At 38.4% G+C, this 21251-nt stretch overlaps 1 protein-coding gene across 1 annotated transcript in view; it reads right to left on the bottom strand.

Moving 5' to 3' along the window:
• cacng7a (calcium channel, voltage-dependent, gamma subunit 7a) overlaps positions 1-21251 on the bottom strand; it is a 43330-nt gene that overhangs the window by 10618 nt on the left and 11461 nt on the right. Inside the window, exons 2-4 of the mRNA XM_044335987.1 lie at positions 15573-15768; positions 13208-13294; positions 8339-8479 (exon numbers count right to left, since the gene is read on the bottom strand). Of these exons, the coding sequence (XP_044191922.1) occupies positions 8339-8479; positions 13208-13294; positions 15573-15768 (424 nt within the window). The remainder of the gene's footprint in view (positions 1-8338; positions 8480-13207; positions 13295-15572; positions 15769-21251) is intronic.

The raw sequence follows: 21251 nt of genomic DNA on the forward strand, positions 1-21251 counted from the left end.
TATAATGTCGTCAAGGCTGAACCAACTGGACAAAGTGGGAATGGTATCAAAATGTCATTTTAAGACATTTTTGTTCTGTTAGTTGGTGCATATTCCCAAAAATGTACTGCTTGATAAACATGAGCCCAAACTAATTGACATACAGCAAAATTTTAAGACACGAGATGTTATCATATCATGTTATCGCACACGTGGACAAACGCTCCATGATCTATCTGCAGCCATACATGGGAGAGCAACTTAAAAGACAGTGATTGCTGTTATAACAAACAGGGAACCTTTATCTGAAAACAGATTAGCCGACCACCATCTGGTCCTTATCAGAAATACCTGTTCAATGCTGAGATTGTTTGGTGTTGCAGCTGTGTAAAATGGGACTAATCACAGGAGGAGACATAGTCTTTACAGAGGCAGGCAGCAGATTTGTTGACTGAAGAAACAAACATGTCCTCTGTTAAGACGTCTTGGGGAAACCAGATCGAAGACAGATAAAACACTGAGGCATTCACAGGCTGCAGTTACAGCAATAATCAATGATTTTTTACATGTAGGAACATTTCTATTTTACTGCTCTTTACCCCTTAAAAGTTTTGATATAACACAGTAGTGATTCAGCCGTTAGAAGTTTGAGAAAAAATCTTTCACATTTCACGAAAATTTTTAAATCCTTTAGTTCACAGCAGGCGACACCTTTGAAGATTTTGGCCTGTCTGGAATAACAGAAGAAGTGGGACAACTCCCAGCCTTTGTACATTTAGACACTACTGTTAACCATTTTGTGCCCAGACATCAGTTAGTTAGTTAGTTAGTCATCAAAGTAGTTTTCAATGCTTTGACACCAGTGCAGTTAAAGGTTGAAAAAAGAAAAAACAGGCAGTATGAAGAGTGATAAAGAGACTGATGGCTGAATAGATAAAGAAAAGAGCGCCACCTGCAGAAAGTAAAACTGCATCAACAGAATATTTAGAGGAAAACATCTGTCATGTCATGTTCGATTGACATGTGATCTCTGAAAAAACTCAGTGTAGGAAGCATCTTAAAATAAAAAAAAAAAACAATGAATGGGATAGATTAAAATTCACCACCTACAGTCTTTTTTCTCTTTACTATCAGTCTTTTTTCTTTTCTATAAGTTGACAGCAGAGATAACATGACAGACAATTTGAACAGTGAAAAAGAGGAACACAGAAACAAAGAGAAGAGTAATAAGTGAGTCTACATGTGTGAAAAAGAGAGAAAAATCAGCAAAAAACAAAATGCTGTGAGTCCTTCTTTTGGCCATCAGATGGCAGTATTGTGGCTGGATGCTCATCTCCAGCAACAGCCTCCTGGACGTACTGTGTGTGTGTGTGCCATATTGGTATGAATGTGTATTCACACATCCAGAGAGGGAGAGGGGAAAATCACAAGAGAAGGAGAAAAAGAGAGAGAGAACGGGAGAAGAGAAATTACTGGAGGAAAGACAGACAGGAGAGGGGAGAAGGGAGGAAACAGCTGGTCCACAGCCACCATGTTGTAACCTCGGGCACTCTGCGACTGATGGGCAGTTTTCATGACAAAAATACACACATGCTGACTGAGGCTGACTAGTCTGTTTTTGCTGCAAAACTGTGTGACATCATTTTAAAACAGCACTGATTTCTGTCTTTTTTTTTCTGACTCCCCTGCTGTGCACATAATTGCAGGACTGTCTTTGAAAAACACTCTCTTTTGCAGTAAACAGCAAGAAAACAACGCAAGTATAGAATATAACTTGTCATTTTGTAGCTTCAGAGGTGAGAATGGCAGCCATTGATTTTTTTGGGAGTCATTCTTTGTTTGTGCTATCAAACACCAGACAGAAATCTCTGACAGTGTCTGACAGGCAATGGGTTTTTATTCTCGGCAGAAAGTACCTAACAATTACAGGTTGTTAGATTTCTTATATATAAGTGAGAGACTTGTGACATATGAAAAAAATCAATGACTGTCGCTTCAGCTCTGTTTTTTCACTTAATGTTCTCTCTATATGCGAGAATAACGTTCTCACTTCTTTGTTAGATGTTGACAAAGTAACTTTTGTTTCCCTGTTACCCTTATAGAAAAGCACATGTAAAATGCACATTTTCACAACCTAAGATGATATTTTGCATGGGACATGTCTTGTATGTCTATATGTGAATTTATCACATGTGAAATTCAGTTTAAAGGGGCCGTATCATGCATATTCCCAGGTCTATATTCATATTCTCGGGTGCTAATGGAATATCTTTGCATGATTTACAGTTATTTATCTTAAACTGGCTCTTTATTCATTCACCTCAAGTTTTGGACCTTTGACCATCTTTAACATAGACATCTGACATTATACAGAAAATCACAAAAAGCATGATATGTCCCCTTTAAGATGTGATATTACACCAGAAATTTATTTTCAAGGGTAATATTACAATATTAAAATATTAAATGTTATATTATTTGTATATAAAAATATAAAACAAAATATATAAAGTGAAACATAAATATAATAATATATATTCTATCCATGTTTAATGTTTTAATGCTGATTCTAGTGTGTGAATTTTTTCTTCTTGAGCACTTATCTGCACGTGTGTCGATGTGATTTATATATAGTTTGGTATATGCATGTCTTTGAGTTCGAGAGTTCAGTGTGTGTGTGTGTGTGTGTGTGTGTTTCTTCCACCTTGGCTCGGTGACATTCCCATAATGGTACTGTGGTTGTCACGACTGTCCAGTCAGCGGTCCACCATGCTAAGCTGGCATATGTGAGGTAAAGCTCCCTCATGCAAAAAAAAAGGGAGATGAAACAGGAAGGTGATGTCATTCTGTCTGCTCAGAGAGAGAGAGAGAGTAGTGAGGTCCAAAAAATCCCAACAAACTACTTCATCAGCTTAACGCTCGACCCTGTTCTTGAGGTAACCAACTGGAAACATCACCCAGCTGTCCTGCAGCGATATGAGGAGGTGATGTCACCCTGTTGGCTGCAGTGACTCTCTTTCCCAACAGGACTCTGATCCAAACGAGAAACAACGCTTAGTGGAAGATGTAACAGCTCTGGCCTTCCAGTGATGTGACAGAGAGGACTTCTGTTAAATGTTAATCCTCCTTGAAACAGGGAGATGGATTACAGGTGTAAAGTTTTTCTTTTATGTTTTGTGAGGGAAAGATGTCTTGTCTATTTCACTTCACTGAAGCTCACCAGGGCCTGTAAACAAAGTCACATGACTTCATACGTAGCTTGTGTTCGACAGAGTTTTGACATGTTTTGCTGGTCAAACATCAAGAAATTTATAATTCCTTCCAAACGTGAAAAGACTACAAATCACATTACATAGTATAAGTTGGGCTTGTGTCCAGGCTTACAGTAAACAGATCGATGGGGGACTGTGTTGGACAAATTCTGACTTCAGTGATTGTATCAGAGCACAAACCACCGCTGCAGCAAAGCTTCTTATAAACTGTAACTGCTTTTTGCCAAAATTTGACTAAATTTTGTCAGAATACACTGAATAGGACAATAGCAAAACATGAGAATGATGTTAAACTGTTGCCATCTGGGGATGTTTGAGATCTTGAGAGTGTGTTTCCTGTGAAAATGTTGATTTTTTCATTGTAATGCACTACATGGCCTATACAGCATATTGTTGTCTGTCCCTAACTATTTTAGACCATTTGTCTACAGGTTTTGATGCCTAATTTTGGGTTTCTCTGCATGTATCTTTGAGGCTTAACAAATCTTAAAATATTGGCAAAAACAGCTTTTGTTGAATACCTGCACTGTTTATAAAAATGTTTATAGGTATCAGTCTTATTCTACCTTTTTGCTGGTTCATTGCTATGTTTCTTGGCACGTTACTGCCACCGACTGTTGATCAGTGGAAACCATTTTGTTCACAAGATACAAACAAAATGGGAACCCACTCACAAAAACATTAATATATTGCATGACTAGTGGTCAAAAACTCCACAGAGTACTTCTAATTCTTCTGTAGTAAACTGTAATGTATACTGTAGGTGCAAATTCCTTTCTGAAGTGAAATCCCCCTTTTCAATTATTGTTAGAACAAAATACAACATGTGGACACCTAAAAATGATATCAACATTTGGTTATTCGCATCTCATTCCAAAACGTTGGGTGTTTATCGGCTGCTTCTGTATAAGTCTTCACTCTTCTGGTTTCAGGCTTTTCAGCAGATGTTGGAACCAAGCTGCAGGGATTTGTTCCGCCACAAGAGCATTAGTGAGGTCCAACACTGATGTTGGGTGATAAGACCTGGCTCGCAGTTGGAGTTACAGTTCATCAAAAGGTGGAGGTTAGGGGTGTCTACACACTTATAGACATATTGTGTAGTTTGGATGAATGTAATACATTGTAGTGGAAACAGACAACTTTTTTTGCTTTAATTTATCATAATGAAGTAAATGTTGATTGCACAGTGTAATGGCTATAGAATGATGATACCATCAGCGTTAAGATTGGTTTCCAATAAGCCTTTCTTTCATTACGCAATTCTGTCTACCACAAGGTACGCTCTTCCAAGAAAATGAAGGCTTGATTTACAGCACAAAGGAAGTGTGTCAACCATTGCACAACCAAAAGAGGAAGAGGATAGCACGTTTGTTTTTCCCAGTAGCTATAGGAAGCTAACGGGAAGAAAGCCCTCCAGAAATCATTTAGCTAAGCTACCAGCCCTATAGCCATAGAATACTGGATCAGTATCCAGTCAGGCTGGCTGTCAAACTGATCTACTTGTTAATATGAAAATTATATAAACAGATATGAATCATATGATCAACTTATTCATTCATAAATATGCTACCAACCCTGTTTGTTTTTCTCTGCTTTCATGTCTCCGTTATATATGAATAGAAATGAATGAGCAAACTCAGGCTTTTTCTCCTGTTTTCTTCTAACGTTACTCCCCCCTCCACCTTGACCCCAACCTCTGCTGTAGTTATTTGTTTGTGTGAAGCAATAACGTTACTCAGACTCACTATGCAATGCACATCAATACAATACTTTTTGCCTGTTCCCAAATTCAATATAAAATTGTGACAGTTTCAATTTACCTCTTCAGTGAACATCTTCTTTCTTTTCTCTTATCTCTAAATTGGTGTTGATAATTTCCTCACAGAGCTTGGCTCTGAGGAAAACTGAAAGCGATCTGGATGTCTTTGCGACAGCGGCGTAAACAATAATACCACTTAGAAAAGCTGGGGGGGGAAGTTGAAAACTTGTCTGTTTCCACTTTAAGAGAGAGTCTTTTTTAATAGACTGTCACGTGGATCTATAAAAGAATAAGTGTGATCAAACATTTCATTCAGTTACTTTCTGCTCTGCACGTGAAGCTTTCAGCTACTTGCTGGAATAGAATTTGACTGCACTGAAGGTTGGTGTCCAGTCTGCTAACTGCAGTGAGATAATGGAGGATTTCTGGCTCTGACCAAAAATTTGTTGTAGGGCCTTTGTCCATGAATGAACTCAGTTGCAGCCTGCAGCTCTCTGACCCCAATGTGGCCTGCTCACTAAAGCAGACCACACTGAGCTCTTTCTTGAGTGAGGACCGGCCTCATCCAAGTTTATTTTAGCACCAGTGGCCACGACTCAAAGTCTGCCAGCTGATTTCACAAGCAACAGGAGCCACAAAGCAGAGTTATCGCCGAGCTGAGAACAAAGAAGCCGACCAGCCAGCACAACCGATCTCATCAGCAACACAGCAGCCAGCAGCAACTCTGGCCTATATGATGTGCAAGCCTGCAGCTCACTGGCCTCAAGAGAGCAGCAAACCAAAGCATCTCTCTTCCTCCATGGATTTGGTAATGTTAACGGCTCAGAGCAGAGAGCATAGCACGGCTAAACCCAGGGCTGTAAATGTACATGTATTGACTTGGTTTAATGTTATTCATTGAGCTCTATTGTTGTAATGTCTGTTCACAGTTTCTGAACTAGATCCCACTGATTGTAGTGAGTTTCATTCACATTAGACTTACATTCAAACTATCTTCTTCCCTAACCGGGCACCATTACCTCACACACACTCTTTCTTAAATATACATGTGACCTCAACGAGCACATGGTCTTAGTTTCACCATTGTGTCTTTTTGTCTTGCTCTCACACACACCATGCAGTCCCAACGACCATCTTTGTTCCACCATCTTTGTAGTTTTCTTTTGTTTACCACCAAGCAGTCCCTTTCGCCATTTTGAGTCAACCTTTTATTTTTGTCTGTTTTCCTACACCCACACAAGCACCTGTATGTAGGCACATTTAGCTAGATTGCATATTGTGTGTTTTTCCTTTTCCTTTTAATAAATGCTTTTGAATGCATCTGCTGGTCTATTTAATGTGGTACAAGAATAATGTAAATTAAATCCTATTACTTAATTATTTCTGATAATAATTAATTATTTTTTATAGCCAAATTTAATCTTAATGCCCCACAAAAATGGCACAGTGCCCTACAGTGTCGTCCAGAAGAAAATCAACCTCCACATCGATAACTTTCTGATTGAAATGTCAAACTACAACAAAGTCGCTTTCCAGACTGTTTAAAAGTTGAAACTTTTCACAAAAAGCCTGCAGCAAAAAACATCAAATCACCACTGCCCCGAAGCCTCCTAGAGAGCAATTATTTAGAATTAAATCCCATTCACCGTTCGGCCAGCAGCAGGAACAAGGTAAAGTCTGACAAGCTGTCAGCTGAGAAAAGGAAAGAAGAGCCGCAGTGAGTCTTTCACACTGAGCTGTCTCTTTATCATTAACCTTGAACAGCGTTGACCTTTAACAAGCTCGCTTCTCTTCTTTTGCTCTGCTGCTTTTTAATATCTTATTTAAGCTGGCAGGTGAGGGAGGAGGTTGACACTTTCACGGATTTATACCGTACCTCAGTCTTTTTGGCTGTTTTTACAGTCCTTATGAACTGTGCCAAAGGCTCCATAGAGATAGTTGTTCAGGCAAAAGAGAACATTTATAACTCAGACAAATCTTTACTTATCAAAGGATTTTGACCCAGCAAGTGTTCTTTTCTCATGTAAAACAAACTCTGTCTAAAAATATGTCTCACTATAATACTAATAATTTAATTTACCACATGTGCTTTGGAGGAGACGTAATGCTGCTTGGATTACGTTCACTGGCTGTGCTTTTTCTAATCCGGGAACTGTGAAATTATATTGCACAGAAGTCAAAGGGATGAAGCTGGGGTGGATGGTTGGGCAAAAAAAAAGCACAGATGTAATTTTAGTGTTTGGTTGTAATATAACCTAGAAGTCTAAAAAAAACCTGCAAATCACCAATCAGCTTTCTCATAAATCTTTAGATACTGACAGGACAATGTCTTAACCACCAACAGTTCCTCATTTTGTATTGACTGATCCACCTCTGACTATATTATTTTAAGTTTGTGACTCCCAGTTTGGTCTTATAACTCTTTGTACACTCAATATTTATTGTTGTAGCACAATGTGAGACTGTGATGTTATCTACTTGTACTTGTACAGATATAAGCTGTTCTTCAGGGACAACAGACAACAAAAAAAGCACTTTGACACACTTTGATGACAGGAAGGAAAAAAATGTAATAGCAGAAACTGTAACCTCAGTCATTCTTAAATCTTTCATATGACGCCATTCTTAAAGCCTTTTTTTATCTGTAGTAGTGGGCAGAGCTTTAAAACCCTTACCGTCAGTGTGCCAGCCTGTAAAGCCTGCAATTTAAAGCGAGGCAAGACAAGACTGACCCGAGAGCAGCCGAGGAGAGTTCACGGTCGGGTTTAATCACTCGATCGTAAACCTTTGAGAGCAGCTGGAGGATGTCCAGCTGAAAAGCCAGGAAAATATTCCTCAGAGGATGTTCATCTTACCCATTAGTTGGATGGAGCTCATTTGATTTTACTTTTGGCACAGTTACACACGGCGAGTTGCATTTTTTTATCGCTAGAAAATGTGTTTATTCTGCACAGACCCTCTGTCCACATTCTGTGACAGCTGCGTGCTGAGGTTTGTCTCCCAGGCTGCTTTTGCAATGACAAGACACAGCAGAATAATTGGAAAATATGGAAACAAACCGTGACAAGAAAAGCCCGGAGTCTGTAGTTGTTCCACAAGAGTATAAAATTAGTGCTCTGTGAGTTTTGATTGTTTGCAAACCTTGTTTTCGAGCACCACAACAAGGTCTGCATGAACTGAGTAGAATTGCACCTTATTAACAAGTCTTACTGTGCAGGTGTTGAGGATTTGTTGACTTTAAACTGAGCACATTCAAGCTTTTCTTGGACCATCAGGCTGCGATGGTGTCCTTGTTTTAGTGGGTCTGGTTGTTGCATGTGCACTTTACCTGACAGTATGAAGAATATTCCAGAGACGAAGGCGAGGATGGTGCGCTGCGGCCGGATGTGTCCGATGTTGCTGATAACGAAGGCGGTGAAGACGAAGAGCAGGGAAATCATAGGGAAGGGGGTGGCTGTTCGCACCATTTCTGGAGGACAGAGAAGACGGCGGGAAAAGGTTAGAGAAGGTCAGACAGGAGTACGAGCGAGATCATGTAGAGATATGGATAACATGTTTATTAATGAAATTTCAGTTGCTCAAAAGAACGCTGTATATGTAGACTGTTGACAAAATCTGATTAAGCTATTCATTCTCGCATATGTGTTTTAATAATAAATAATTTATAAATATAAATAATTTTATATCAAGACTTTTCCGTTGTGGATTTTTTTGAGCGATGGTCAACACTTCAGTGGAGAGAAGCATACACGAGCCTTTGATGTCTTATTGCTGAGGATGTTTATTGAAGTTACTTGATCAAGGAGAACTGTAAACAGCGAACATCCAAGTTGGTGTAACTCGGATGCTGTCTCCTCCTGTTCTGAGTGTTAGTATTTAACCCAAGCAGATCGGCCTACGATATGAAAAATCAGTCTAATCGGTTCACTAGTTTCTATTTGGCTACACATTCCACCTATCTTTGTTATCTAGAAGGGTCCTCGCTGGCTTTGGCCTACCATGGCAGTGCTGATATACTCTTTATCAAAGAGGTTTCTGCTTTCACCAAAACATCACAGACAGCTGACGTCTCGAGGAGAGATTAAGAATTACAGCGTGACCTCAAGACGTCGTCTGGACTCAATGTCACTCCAACCCGTAACCCCTAAAGATGGAAAATTCCATAACATTTCCCACTTTAAAGAGTCAAATTCTAAAATCAGCAACCAAAAAACTTGTGAATCATAATTCAAAATGATATCAACTTCTGTCTTGGGTTATTCCGACAGTGTTCAAATTGTTTAAGGCACAGACGTAAGTTTGATGTGGCAGGCTATGAATATTTGCCTCTGTTCATGAGAAGATGAAGTCTCATTCATCACTGTGTTATGAACCAACAAAAGTTTCCCTTCTGTTCAGAACATATGTTACTCTGATTTATTATTTTGTGTTTGTGGTCAGTGCTTTATTTTTATAATGTCGCTGGATATAAAATGATTTATTTCATCAGTGATCAAAATACTTCATCCCCTTATTGTTTGCTAAACCCAAGAAGTTAATACACAAATACTTTCCTTGATCAAAACCTTGTTTGGTTTGGTTCCATTTGAATATTTGCCAAACCCAGATCAGATCAGAGAATGTCCAATCACAGCTCGGAAACTTTAATGAGGCACAGCAGGTCTGTTACGCTTTGGATTTCTCCACATGTTAAAACAGTCTGCATGAGTTTGTGAGAAGAGAAGATTAAAGAATCTAGTTTGAGGACAGTTTGCAGTTTATTCCATTTAAAAAGGTGCAGAGAACCTGGAACTAGTTCTGATTAAGATTAGTGGGTTACATAACGGACATCTTGGATTGTTTAGACCACTATAGTTACACAATTTGAATGTAAGAAGAGATGTGAGGTAGTTTGGAAGCTTAAACAGTATAGCTTTATATATGAATATCATGAGATTATTATTTCTTCTTGTCTGTGAGGAAATCCATAATGCACTATGATAAACAGTATTTCTTTAGCTTATTTTAGCTGTTTGTATGAGAATGCTAACACATCCTTGACTTATGTTCTTAGTAGGGATGTGCCGAGAGCCCAGTGTTTGTATTTGTATCTGTATTTGTTGAGGTAGCAAAATTATTTGTATTTGCATTCGAATAAAAGTGGAAAGGCTTAAAAATCTTGTTTTTGTTTTTATTACGCTTTTAATTTTAGAAAATTAAAGTGTTACAATAAGTGTTCATGAATAAACTACCTTACGAAAGAGGTCCCCACACCAGGTCTCAAACTTGAGTCTCCCAGATCATAGACGACTGTGCTGACTACTGAGCTAAAACTTTACTCATCGACTCATTGCAGACAGACCTCTACCTATTTATACACCCATAACACAGAGACAGCACACCGTGTAACATGTAGAAGAACGTCAAAGGTGATTCTTGCTTTGCACTTTTCATTTATTGCCTATTTTTTTACAACCTAACTTTGTGGAAAGGAGAAGGGGAACAACAGGTTAAGGAGAGTCCTTTGGGACTTCCCCAAAATAAATCATTTTTAAAATATTTGTATGAAACAAATATTTGTATAAAACCCACTATCTGTGCTTTGCCGCATAATGCATTTGTATTCGGGCACATCCCTAGTTCTTAGTCTGTTTTGCAAAATTAATTGCATTTTTTAATTTACTAGGACAAGAATTTGGAGATACAGAAAAAAACATATTTGTTTTGTTGCCAAATCTGTAACCATGAATTATTTTGCACATCAAGTAAAAGTATGAATTGATATAACAGCATATCCACAGTTAGATTAACATGAGGATAAACGTCCTCTGATGACAGGATTGGTTTTTTTCAAAATGTGTTCAGAAATACGCAGGTATAGTGTAAATTTCCACTGCATGTTTACAAGCAGTGGTCTGCTGGAACTCAGTCTGGGTTATGTTTTGCAAGGCGGGGTATGATTTATTCAGCACCCTGCCTCACCGTTGCCACTACAGTGTTATGACTTGTGTGTCTACCTGAGGACATTTATCTAGCATTAAACGGACCAAAATGTCTTCTCCGACAACAGTGTGTGCTTTACTTCAAAGAGACAGAACAAACTGCGGAGGGGAGAGCACTTTGAAGGCAGTTCACAGTGTCAACATCTTAAATCATTAAAACAGCCCAGAGACAAAATATCTCCACGGGGAACTTCAGCGAGCTCTCGACATTCATTTACTGTTTGACAAAAAAAATGTTCACTATACACGGGGTTCTTAAAATAATAAATAAGGTTCTTCATAAATTCTTTAGCCAGCGTTGGTAGCAGTAGCCTTTTGGCAGTGACAAGAAGCTTAAATCAAACAGAATTGTGTTGCTACCTTTTTTTAAATTTAAAATATCTTAAATAATGGAAATGCAGCAACTAGCACAACAGAATATAATGGTTTCTATGATAACGGTTGACTTTCTATGCAGGTTATATATTTTCCTTGAGTAGGCATTGGGAAAAAACTAAGTAGAATAATTGTTGGCTGATGGATTGATGAAGCATCACTTGATCCCTGTTCAGTCTCTCTCTCATGTTTGCCATTAAAGGGGACATATCATGCGCATTTCCAGGTCTATAGTTTTTATTCTGGGGTTCTACTGGAATATTTTTGCATGATTTACAGTTAAAAACTCCTTATTTATCTTCTACTGGCCCTTTATGCAGCCTCTCAGTTCAGCTTCTGTCTGAAACAGGCTGTTTTAGCTCCTGTCTCTTTAAGCTTCCCCTCCCTGTTCTGTAAACAAACAATAGTTTATTTCCTTTCCTCAAAAAGTCAATTTCTCAAATACATCCATACATGTTCGAGCCGAAATCCGATCTAAAATATGAGATTGGACGACTTGAACAAAGCGTGGAACAACCTGAGCAACAAAGACTACAGAACAGACGGCCGTTTGTGGTTATGAATGAACAATCTGACATCATCACGAGCAGGAAGTAGAGGTGACTTTACAAACGGAGCGTTCAGAGCAGAGTGAAGCCCTGGCTTTTGACTTTCAGGGAGAATTTGTCACCTCAAATTTTGGAACTTTGACCATGTTTAACACAAACATCCGACATCAGTATATAATTATATTTATATCAGTATATAAATGACAGAAAACTACAAAAAACATAATATGTCCCCTTTAAAGTGACTACAAGTGAAAATCAAAACAGATTTTGCAGCTTTGTCAGCAATATATTTTTTTGGTCATTGTATGTTTTCTTTAGGTTTTATAAAGCTTTTCACTTTAGACATCAATAACTCAACTGGAAGGGTTAAAGAAACAACATATAATATATTTATATAATAAAAAAATTATATATATTAAAAAATGTGGTTGTATTCAAGGAGGCACAGAACTCAAACTGTAATATGTCTTAAGTCTACAAACAAGGGAGCTCTATATGTTTTACATCCTAACACTGAAGAAAAGGACAGATCAGTCAAAAACTGATCCACCCGGGAAACAGCAATGTCTTGATATTGAAACATTTACCTATATTTTGATAGTTAAACGATATATTTTTGACATAATGTTGAAAAGTGGACAATTTACATTAAAGGACAGGTTCACTCAGGTGTCCATACGAACAGTGAAAGAGGTTTTCATTGCTGTAATTATTCCTCCTGTTCATACTGGCTGTTAAAAGATCCTCTTCAAATGTGCTTTCAGTGTAAGTGATGGAGACACATTTTGTGCAAAAATGCATTTGCAAAAGTTGATGTGAAGCTTATATGAGGCTTCATCAGTCTGAGTTAGTCATATCAAGTGGATATCTGACACATTTACAGTCTTTTTTAGCATCTAATTCCCCCTTTGTGTTTCCTTGCTGAGCTATGGTGGAAGTATAGTAACAAAAAGAGGAACTTTGGCACTAAAAAGACTGTAATATTGAAATAAATCTACTTGATTCGTCTCATTAGGACGACTGAAGCTTCATATTAGACTTAATAGACTTCATATTAAACTTTTAAATACATTTTTGCACAGAAGGAGGACTGTGGATTTTGTCCCCCATCATTATGAAGGGATCTTCTAATGCTCAGTATGAACAGGAGGAACGATTACAGCAAGAAAAACATGATTCAGTGTCCATTTGGGCTCCTGACTGTTGTTTAAGACAGACTATATACTATGTATATACAGTATATACAGTACCAGTCAAAAGTTTGGAAACACTCTCTGACTTTGGACTTACTGAGTATGTTTGCTGTATTTTCTGTTGTAATTTCTATCTCCGGCTCGGTGAAATACTCTGACGCCACACATCTGCCCTTCTCAGGTCCTGAGAGAGAGAGAGAGAGAGAGAGAGAGAGAGAGAGAGAGAGAGAGAGAGAGAGAGAGAGAGAGAGAGAGAGAGAGAAAACCTGTCAAAGAGGAAAGGTGATGTGTAGGTGGCTGAGTGGGAGTTATTTTGGGTCACAGACACCATATGGACATACTCGCATATGTAAATAAAACAGGAATAAACAAACAAGCCAAAAAAAGACAGAGGTTAAAAAACACTGAGAAGGGGCAAACAGAGAGACGGAGAGTAAGCGACGGCGGAGACAATGAGATTTAAAAAAAAAAAAAAAAAGGACAGATGGGAAGAGAGGTGAGAAAGGATAAAAAGGCCCCAAAAGAGATGATGAAAAAGAGAAACAGGGAGGTAGAGGATGGAAGTGGGAGGAAAAAGTGAATTAGAGGCAGAGACAGATGGAGGTCGGAAAGGTTCGGGAGAAAACAAGGTCTGAGCTGAGAGAGAGAGAGAGAGAGAGAGAGAGGAGCTGAATACAAACACAACAATTAACCTCAAACTGTAGGCAGAGAGCGAGAGGACACACACACACACACACACACACACACACACACACACACACACACACACAAACACAAAACAGACATCTCTATATACACAAAAATATGTCAGCAGAATGATGCATACGTGTACAGACAAACATGATTTCTCTCCCTCTCTCTCTCTATTTCACACACACACACACACACACACACACACACACGGTCGTTCCAAATGCCACCAGCATTTTACTCCTCTGACCTTTTGTACCAGGCGTCAGACAACAGGGAAACACAAACATGGCCGCCTCCCCAGAGCAACACCATCATGACCCAAAACACAGAGACAGCTACTGCAATAAGGACAGTTACTTGTATCTGCAGTGTCCACCCTCGCTGTGTGTGTGTGTGTGTTTTAACGTGTATATGAACAAACACTTTGTTTCTGCTGCAGTGCCGTGATCTTTGAAGACAATAGAAACTACTATATTATGTTATAGTGATATTAGATCTGATGTTAAATGACGGGTTCACAATTTTAACAGGAGCCCAAATGAAGACTGAAATGAGGTTTTTCTTGCCATAATCATTTCTGCTCTTCATACTGACCATTAGAAGATCCCTTCATAATGAACTTATAATGTAAGTGATGAAGCTTCAGTCGTCCAAATTTGTTAAATCAAGTCAACATCTTTCAAAGTTACTGTCTTTTAGAGCCAAATTCCCTCTTTTTCTTATGACCCTTCCACTGCAGCTGAACAGGAAAACACTCGCTATCATTTTTTTTTTTACTAAAAATGTGGAGGAGATCCACTTTATGAAGTCTTAACTTCTGATAAACTGCTCAAAACGAGAGCTGTGGACATTTAGAGGTTGAAGCTCTGGCGCTTCAGGAAGCATTTTATATACGTTCGCCTCAAAATTTGGAACTAAGTTGTTCTGGCGGTGATGTTACTACGGACAGATGGACCCCATACACAGATTAAAACAAGTATTAAAGTGCCTTTTTTAATTAAAGAAATCTAAATCTTTTGTACTTATCTCATGTATGTGCTGTTTTTTAAGCATTAATATATTATATATAGGTATTATATATTATTGTAGATGGATTTATTTGAAAAAGGCAAAGTGAGGTTAACTAGTAGGGGTGTGCAGAGATCCCAGTATTTGTATTTGTATTCGAATAAAAGTGGAAAGAGGCTTAAAAATCCTGTTTTTGTTTTTATTACACTTTTAATTTTAGAAAATTATGATGATTACTGAGCTAAAACTTTAGCTTGTGTCAGTAGCTCAACTTTATCTCTGGGGGACACCCCCAACAAATAATTTTTAAAATATTTGTATGAAACAAATATTTGTATAAAACACACTGTTTGTGTTTTGCCGAATAATGTATTTGTATTCAAGCACACTCCTAGTAATAAGTATAAAAGAACATGTTGTCCTCCGATGTACATGTGTTATATTTTGTTTAGTATGTTTGGTTTTGGATGTGTGAGCTTAGTATATAATGTTTAAGTTTTTAAAAGGGTATAGAAGGTGTATAATCAGATAAGGTAGGGGGTCAGACTTAAACAAACAACCCTACTGTGAAATCTTCCATCATGTCACATGATTATCTAGACGCCAGAAGTTCTTCTTTGGCTATTTTAGCTAAGATATGGAACATCAGCATGAAAAAACAGCAACAGATTATCCTTAAAAAACATAAAATCATGTACAAACAAGCACAGAAAACAACTTGTAACTCTAAAATGTACAACAAACAGATAGTGAATCGTTACCTGCCACGAAGCAGACCCTCCAGAGGCCAGAGTGCAGCGCCATCTTGACCTCGGTGGTCTGGTTTTGCTGCAGCACTATTCCCTCCTCCATCAGCAGCCAGTAATCCGTTGACACGGCGACGCCCACCAGCAGCAAACCGCAGGCCCCGAAAACAGACGAGAGCAGCGTCAGAGCCCTCGTACTGAACGAACTCATCTGAGGACAGAGAGAGAGAGAGAGAAAAAAAAGAGTTCAGCTTACACGCAGAGGACGGGAAAAAAGGAGCAGAAAAACATTTTTATGCGTTTGTTGTGTGGCGAGAAAAGGAGAGGTGATGAGAGCGAGGGCAAGGCTTGGTTTAGATGAGTGCAAAGGCGAAGACTGGTTTAATTTATTGACTTTTAAAATTTAAAATATGCACCCAGTAGAGCAGGGAGGGCGGAGAATCTGTGATTTTAATCTTTTTTGACTTTCATTGACTCCAGCTGTTAAATATGTATGCAATATTGGACAGGAGATGAGATGAAAGGAGAGAAGAGAGGAGATCCATCGAAGAGAGAGGAGGAAAACAACCTTGGATGAACTGAAACCTTTTTCATATCTGAAAATATCAAATTCGCTCCATCTATCAAAAATACCTCCTATTTCTAATCATCATATTCTTTAAAGTCTGGGAGTATTGAACACCTCTTCAAAAAATAATTTAAATCCTGTAGTTTCAAGGTGATTCTTCTTCTTTTTTTTTTTTTTTTTTTAACATATCGGGGCACCACTGTCGAAAGATTTTGCAAAAAGCATGAGGTGCTGGTATAATTCAAGGACTGGGAGATGGAGAACTTTGCTAACACCAACAGTAGACCTGTACATGAACAGAGAAAGAGGCCATGAGATGAAGAATGGTGCTCCTGCAAATAACAAAATCACAAACTCAAGAAAAAGTTTTGAGTAGAAAAAGAGGCCACGAGGCAGCGGCGTGGGCACGACGCTCAACAACAACAACAACTTCGGGAGGTCTGAAAAATCCGCAAGACATAAAAAATTTTTCAGCCGACAAAAAAATACACAAGAGGTGAGAGAGGAGAAACAGCTTCAAACCACGGTAGAAGAAAAAGATGGTGGACAAGAAGAAGGATTTAAATACCAACAGCGAGGATGAATTGTTTAAGAATTAAATCATACAAATGTGTGATTGACATGAATGACAGAAAGATGGAAAATGCGTATTTACCTCATACCTACACTAAATAATAGTCATTTGCTGCAAGAATGAAAGAGCAGGACTCAAAATCACGTTTAGAGACATTTCAGAGTTCACTGCACCCGGCGCTTAGTGAACTCTGGATGCAATCAGCGATCAATAAGCAATCATCTTTAGCCCGTGTCTACCTTCTCCGTTCCTAAAATGTAATTGAGTCAGTGTTGGTATCTACGCTGAGAGGAAGGTGCACATTCCTCTCTCGTCGCTCATTCAATCAACATATCAGTCATGAACTTGTGATGTTTGCTGGTTCAGTCTTTTTGCTCACACAGGTTTCCTGTAAGGGGACTTTAATTCCTCGACCTGCTTGACCCTTTAAGAAGAAGGAGTGCACTTTGCCTTTAATTTTAATCTCTGCTTTAATTTTAATCCGTTCCAAAGAAGGGGATGTTTACTTTCTAACTTCATTAACATTTAGTATTTCTGATTATGGTCTGTTGGTCTGTTGATCTGTTTTTTTTTTTCTCCTCTCCAGGAAAATGGAGGAGGGCCAGTGTTTTGTGGACTGTGAAGGGTTTTTTTTCCCCCCCCACTAATTATCTGCAGATAATGAACCTAATGAAATTGTTTTCTTTGTGTCTCTTGTTTGTGGCTGGTCTGAATACATTATTTTCTATTCTGACAAATCAACACTGGCAACTGAGCAATAGCCTTTGAAATGATGACAATGATTATGGTTTAAAAAAATCCAGACAGAAGAAAATAAAAGGAGGCATAATTTTGACTGAGTCTCAAGGATGTTTGTCAAATTTGAATGCAAATCAATATGCAAATGTATGCTTGGAAGGTGGGAAAAAACCCACTAAAAAACAAAAAACTTTGGCAAATGATTAACAGTAATGTTAAGTTTACAGAATTTCCATTAAAACGGATAAATTATGAATGAATTCTGGTGTGGTGATAAATGTTTAAACGTTTTTTTAGGAGTGCTTTTCCTGTAAATTTTAAATTGCTGGAATAATTGTGATCGGTGATGTAACAGCTCTGGTGTCTTGTGGTGATCATCTAATGAGCCCCTGCTGGAATTCAGCTATTCATCAGGCGAGGCCGGTTTGTCAGACTTCCAGGTAACATGCAGTGCAGTTTGACACTCACTAGGTGGCAGAAACGCTGCCTCTGCCATGCATCATTTCAGCTGTTGACACTCTGAGAAACATCTTCCCTCTCTCTCTCTCTCTCACATGCACACACACACACACACACACACACACACACAGAGCTTCATCCATCCAGTCAAAATGGAGGTCTCATTCACCAGGCTGTCAGTGAACTGCTCCAACGCTAACAGCTTCTCTAAAACTGTAAACACACAACAACAAAACGCAGCTTCTTCTCTAGTCAAACCAGGATCACACTTCAAATCCCAAATCTCTCCTCTCAGTCCGTCCTTTCTGACATCTGTGTCCGATAAAACTGTGTTCACATGCACATAAATGACTTAAAGCCTCTCCTGACTGTCAGATACGACCTGTCTGTCTCTGCTGTAAACCAGCATAAAATTATATTAATAGCCGAGCCACCTGCAGTTCACATCACCTGCAGGCACAGCGAACTAGTAATTAAAACTGAAGTTGAACCATGTTAACACAGTTCAATACAACATGCTGTGGGCTTTATGTGCATTTATAAAATATGAATAGTCTGCAATGCAGTCTGTAAACAAGATAGAGATGCATATACAGTCGGAGCTATGCATGTACGAGCTCTACTTTGATATAATATGCTCGAGCTAAGCTGTAACTGCATTTACTTTTTTTCTGTTTTTGCATTTCTTCGCCTCATGCAGTGTTTCATACAGAAGCTGACACTGACATATAAATGAAATGTATAGATGAAGTGTTGGTGGAAAATTATAGAGCCGCACATGGTTTATCGGGATGTTTTAGATCTCTACATCTGTGGATACTTTACAAAAATAAAACAAAATCTTAAAACAAATCTTTTTCAAACAGTGTTTTACCTCTCAATTATTTTATTTCTATTCCAAATGAACCTATTTCATTATATTTGTCCTTGCTTTATTGTAAATATGATTATTCACTTATATGTAATGCACTTTGTTTTGCATTTTATGCATAAATTGTGCTTTAGAAATGCAGTTTATTATTAATATCATAATCAATATAAATGATAAAACAGTGTTGTTAAAATGTTAAATGTGTTTCTTTATCCAGTGTGATCTCCAGGCAGCACACACACACGTTTATTGTCAAACATCATCGAACTTCAGGCGCAAATTCGGACCTTTTGTCTGTTTGTCTCACTAAAAACACACTAATGAACATCATGAGAGCAGTGTCTCTGCCCGGCCGTCGCACCTTTTTATACTCAAGTTTAAGGACACAATGAAGGTCACTTCTCCCATTAAATACAGAAATGCTGTTCATGTTTTTGTCCTGAAATATTATCATGTAATGTACACGAAATATTTTAAGTGGACCTCTTAGACTTGTACCTGAGCACCTCTGGTATAGTCTCTATACAATAGAGCTTAAAAAAACAACAGTGAAAAAAGAGTTATTTTCAAGAAAAACACCTCCAGATAGAGCACACAGGTCAACGTGTGTGAGAGGAGTCGGAGTTGGAGAAACATGTGCTGCAGGTCGTGACTTACATGATGTAACTTTGGAGAGAAACCTGCTACCGTGTAGAAATACATTTATAGGTTTAGGGCAGATTCCTGAAGTTGATGATGCATAAACAAATTTTCTCCGAGGTCGTAAGAATTCTCCCGTTGTACACAAATTTACATCTCTGTTGATGGATTAACAATAAATATGTAAATCCAAGATATACAGTCTGCATACAGTATAGGATGGTTGTTAACTTCCTTTTCTTACAGCAGCCTGTGCGAAAAGATATTTAAAGTAAAACAGACTAATTCTCATGTTCTACTTGCAATAATGCACGTTCAAAACAGGATGTTAAAGGATAGTCAGACTCGTAAGATGATGTTTATGAGGCTGAAGGGGGAGAAGAAAAGAACCGAGCTGATAAGAGAACAAAATGAACTCAGGAGACAAGATCAGAAGCAAACAGATAAGAAGCAAAAAAGAAAAGTTGCAGTCAGGCAGGAAAAGAGTGAGGAGTGACCTCATCACTCAAGCGAGACGCTGCAGAGCACATTCAGCAGTGTCAGAAAGGATTCACTCACTCAGACATGAGTCACCAGTTACAAATATTTGATATGGTAAAACACTCTTTGCCTCGGGTGAACCCGTCCAATCAGAAGTCCCCCTGCAGAGACGATGGCAGGCTCGCCAGGTATGCAGAGGTGTACGTGCAAAAACTATAGTGCACATATGAAACACGTGAAGCATACGCAACCTCTGAAGGTCACTTAATAGTTGAGCTTCCTGGTATGACCTCCATCAAGGACTACCTAAAAGTCTCAAATACTTGAGCTTGAGGATAAGTCATGAATTTTTCAAAACTCATATGAAGGCTATGGATGTGTTCGTGGTGGGAGCCAGACGGTACAACTTGTATTATTTTTTCAGGCAACACATGAATTTTAAAGCAGGGCATACAGCTCGATACAAATCCCCAAAAATACATCAAAACTGCAGCAGCAAAACATACAGTCAGACTGTTGTAACTTTTGCCTGGTGAGCAAAGTGAAAGGAAGGAGAGAGAGTGTCGTTACATGCAGAGTCAAACATGGAGACGTCACCGAAAGATGTCCGACACTTTCACAGACGTCAACGCCACAGAAAGTCTGAATAAGACAAAGGTGATTTGTGCTGGGCTTGTGTAAATAAGCATCAGTCTTAGTGCTGGAAATGTCAGACTCAACACGAGAGGCAGTCTGACGCTCGGCACTGCTGAGTCAAAACACACAAATCCATCCTCCACTTAGAACAGAAGAGACAGAGCTGAGTACCTGCAGGATACAGATAACTGTCTCACCTGGTGAGATCGCTTCATTTAGGCTGTTTCATTCATTCTCTTGACTAAAAAATATATTCTATAATAATTTTCAGACTTATGAAAGGGCACTACAGATGATATTTTGAGATTCAAGTTTATTTACATAAGCATGCTGCTTTTCTTAAATGAGCAAAACTGTCCTACAAAGACAAAAGATAGAAACTACACAGGGAGTGAAGTTGAGAAACTATAGTTTCAGGCTGGTTGGCAGATAAAAAGTCTGTGATACTTGAATTTTCTTTTGAGGCTGATAGTTTTACCCCAAACAAACTGACCATATAACCTGCACAATAAAATGACAATACTGCATTGTGCTTTAGGATGATGTTTAGAGGATGCAAGGTACAAGAAATGAAATGTGTTCCTTTTGCTTTCTTGATTATTTACAACCCAGAGTTCATAGGAATTAATATAGATCCATCTCTGTTTTGCTAGGTGTCTGTATGTCTGTGTACTGTTACTATTCATATGAAAATCAACATAATAAATCAATATAGAATTTAATTGATTC

This window comes from Thunnus albacares, chromosome 19 (assembly GCF_914725855.1).
Source record: "Thunnus albacares chromosome 19, fThuAlb1.1, whole genome shotgun sequence".
NCBI lineage: Eukaryota > Metazoa > Chordata > Actinopteri > Scombriformes > Scombridae > Thunnus > Thunnus albacares.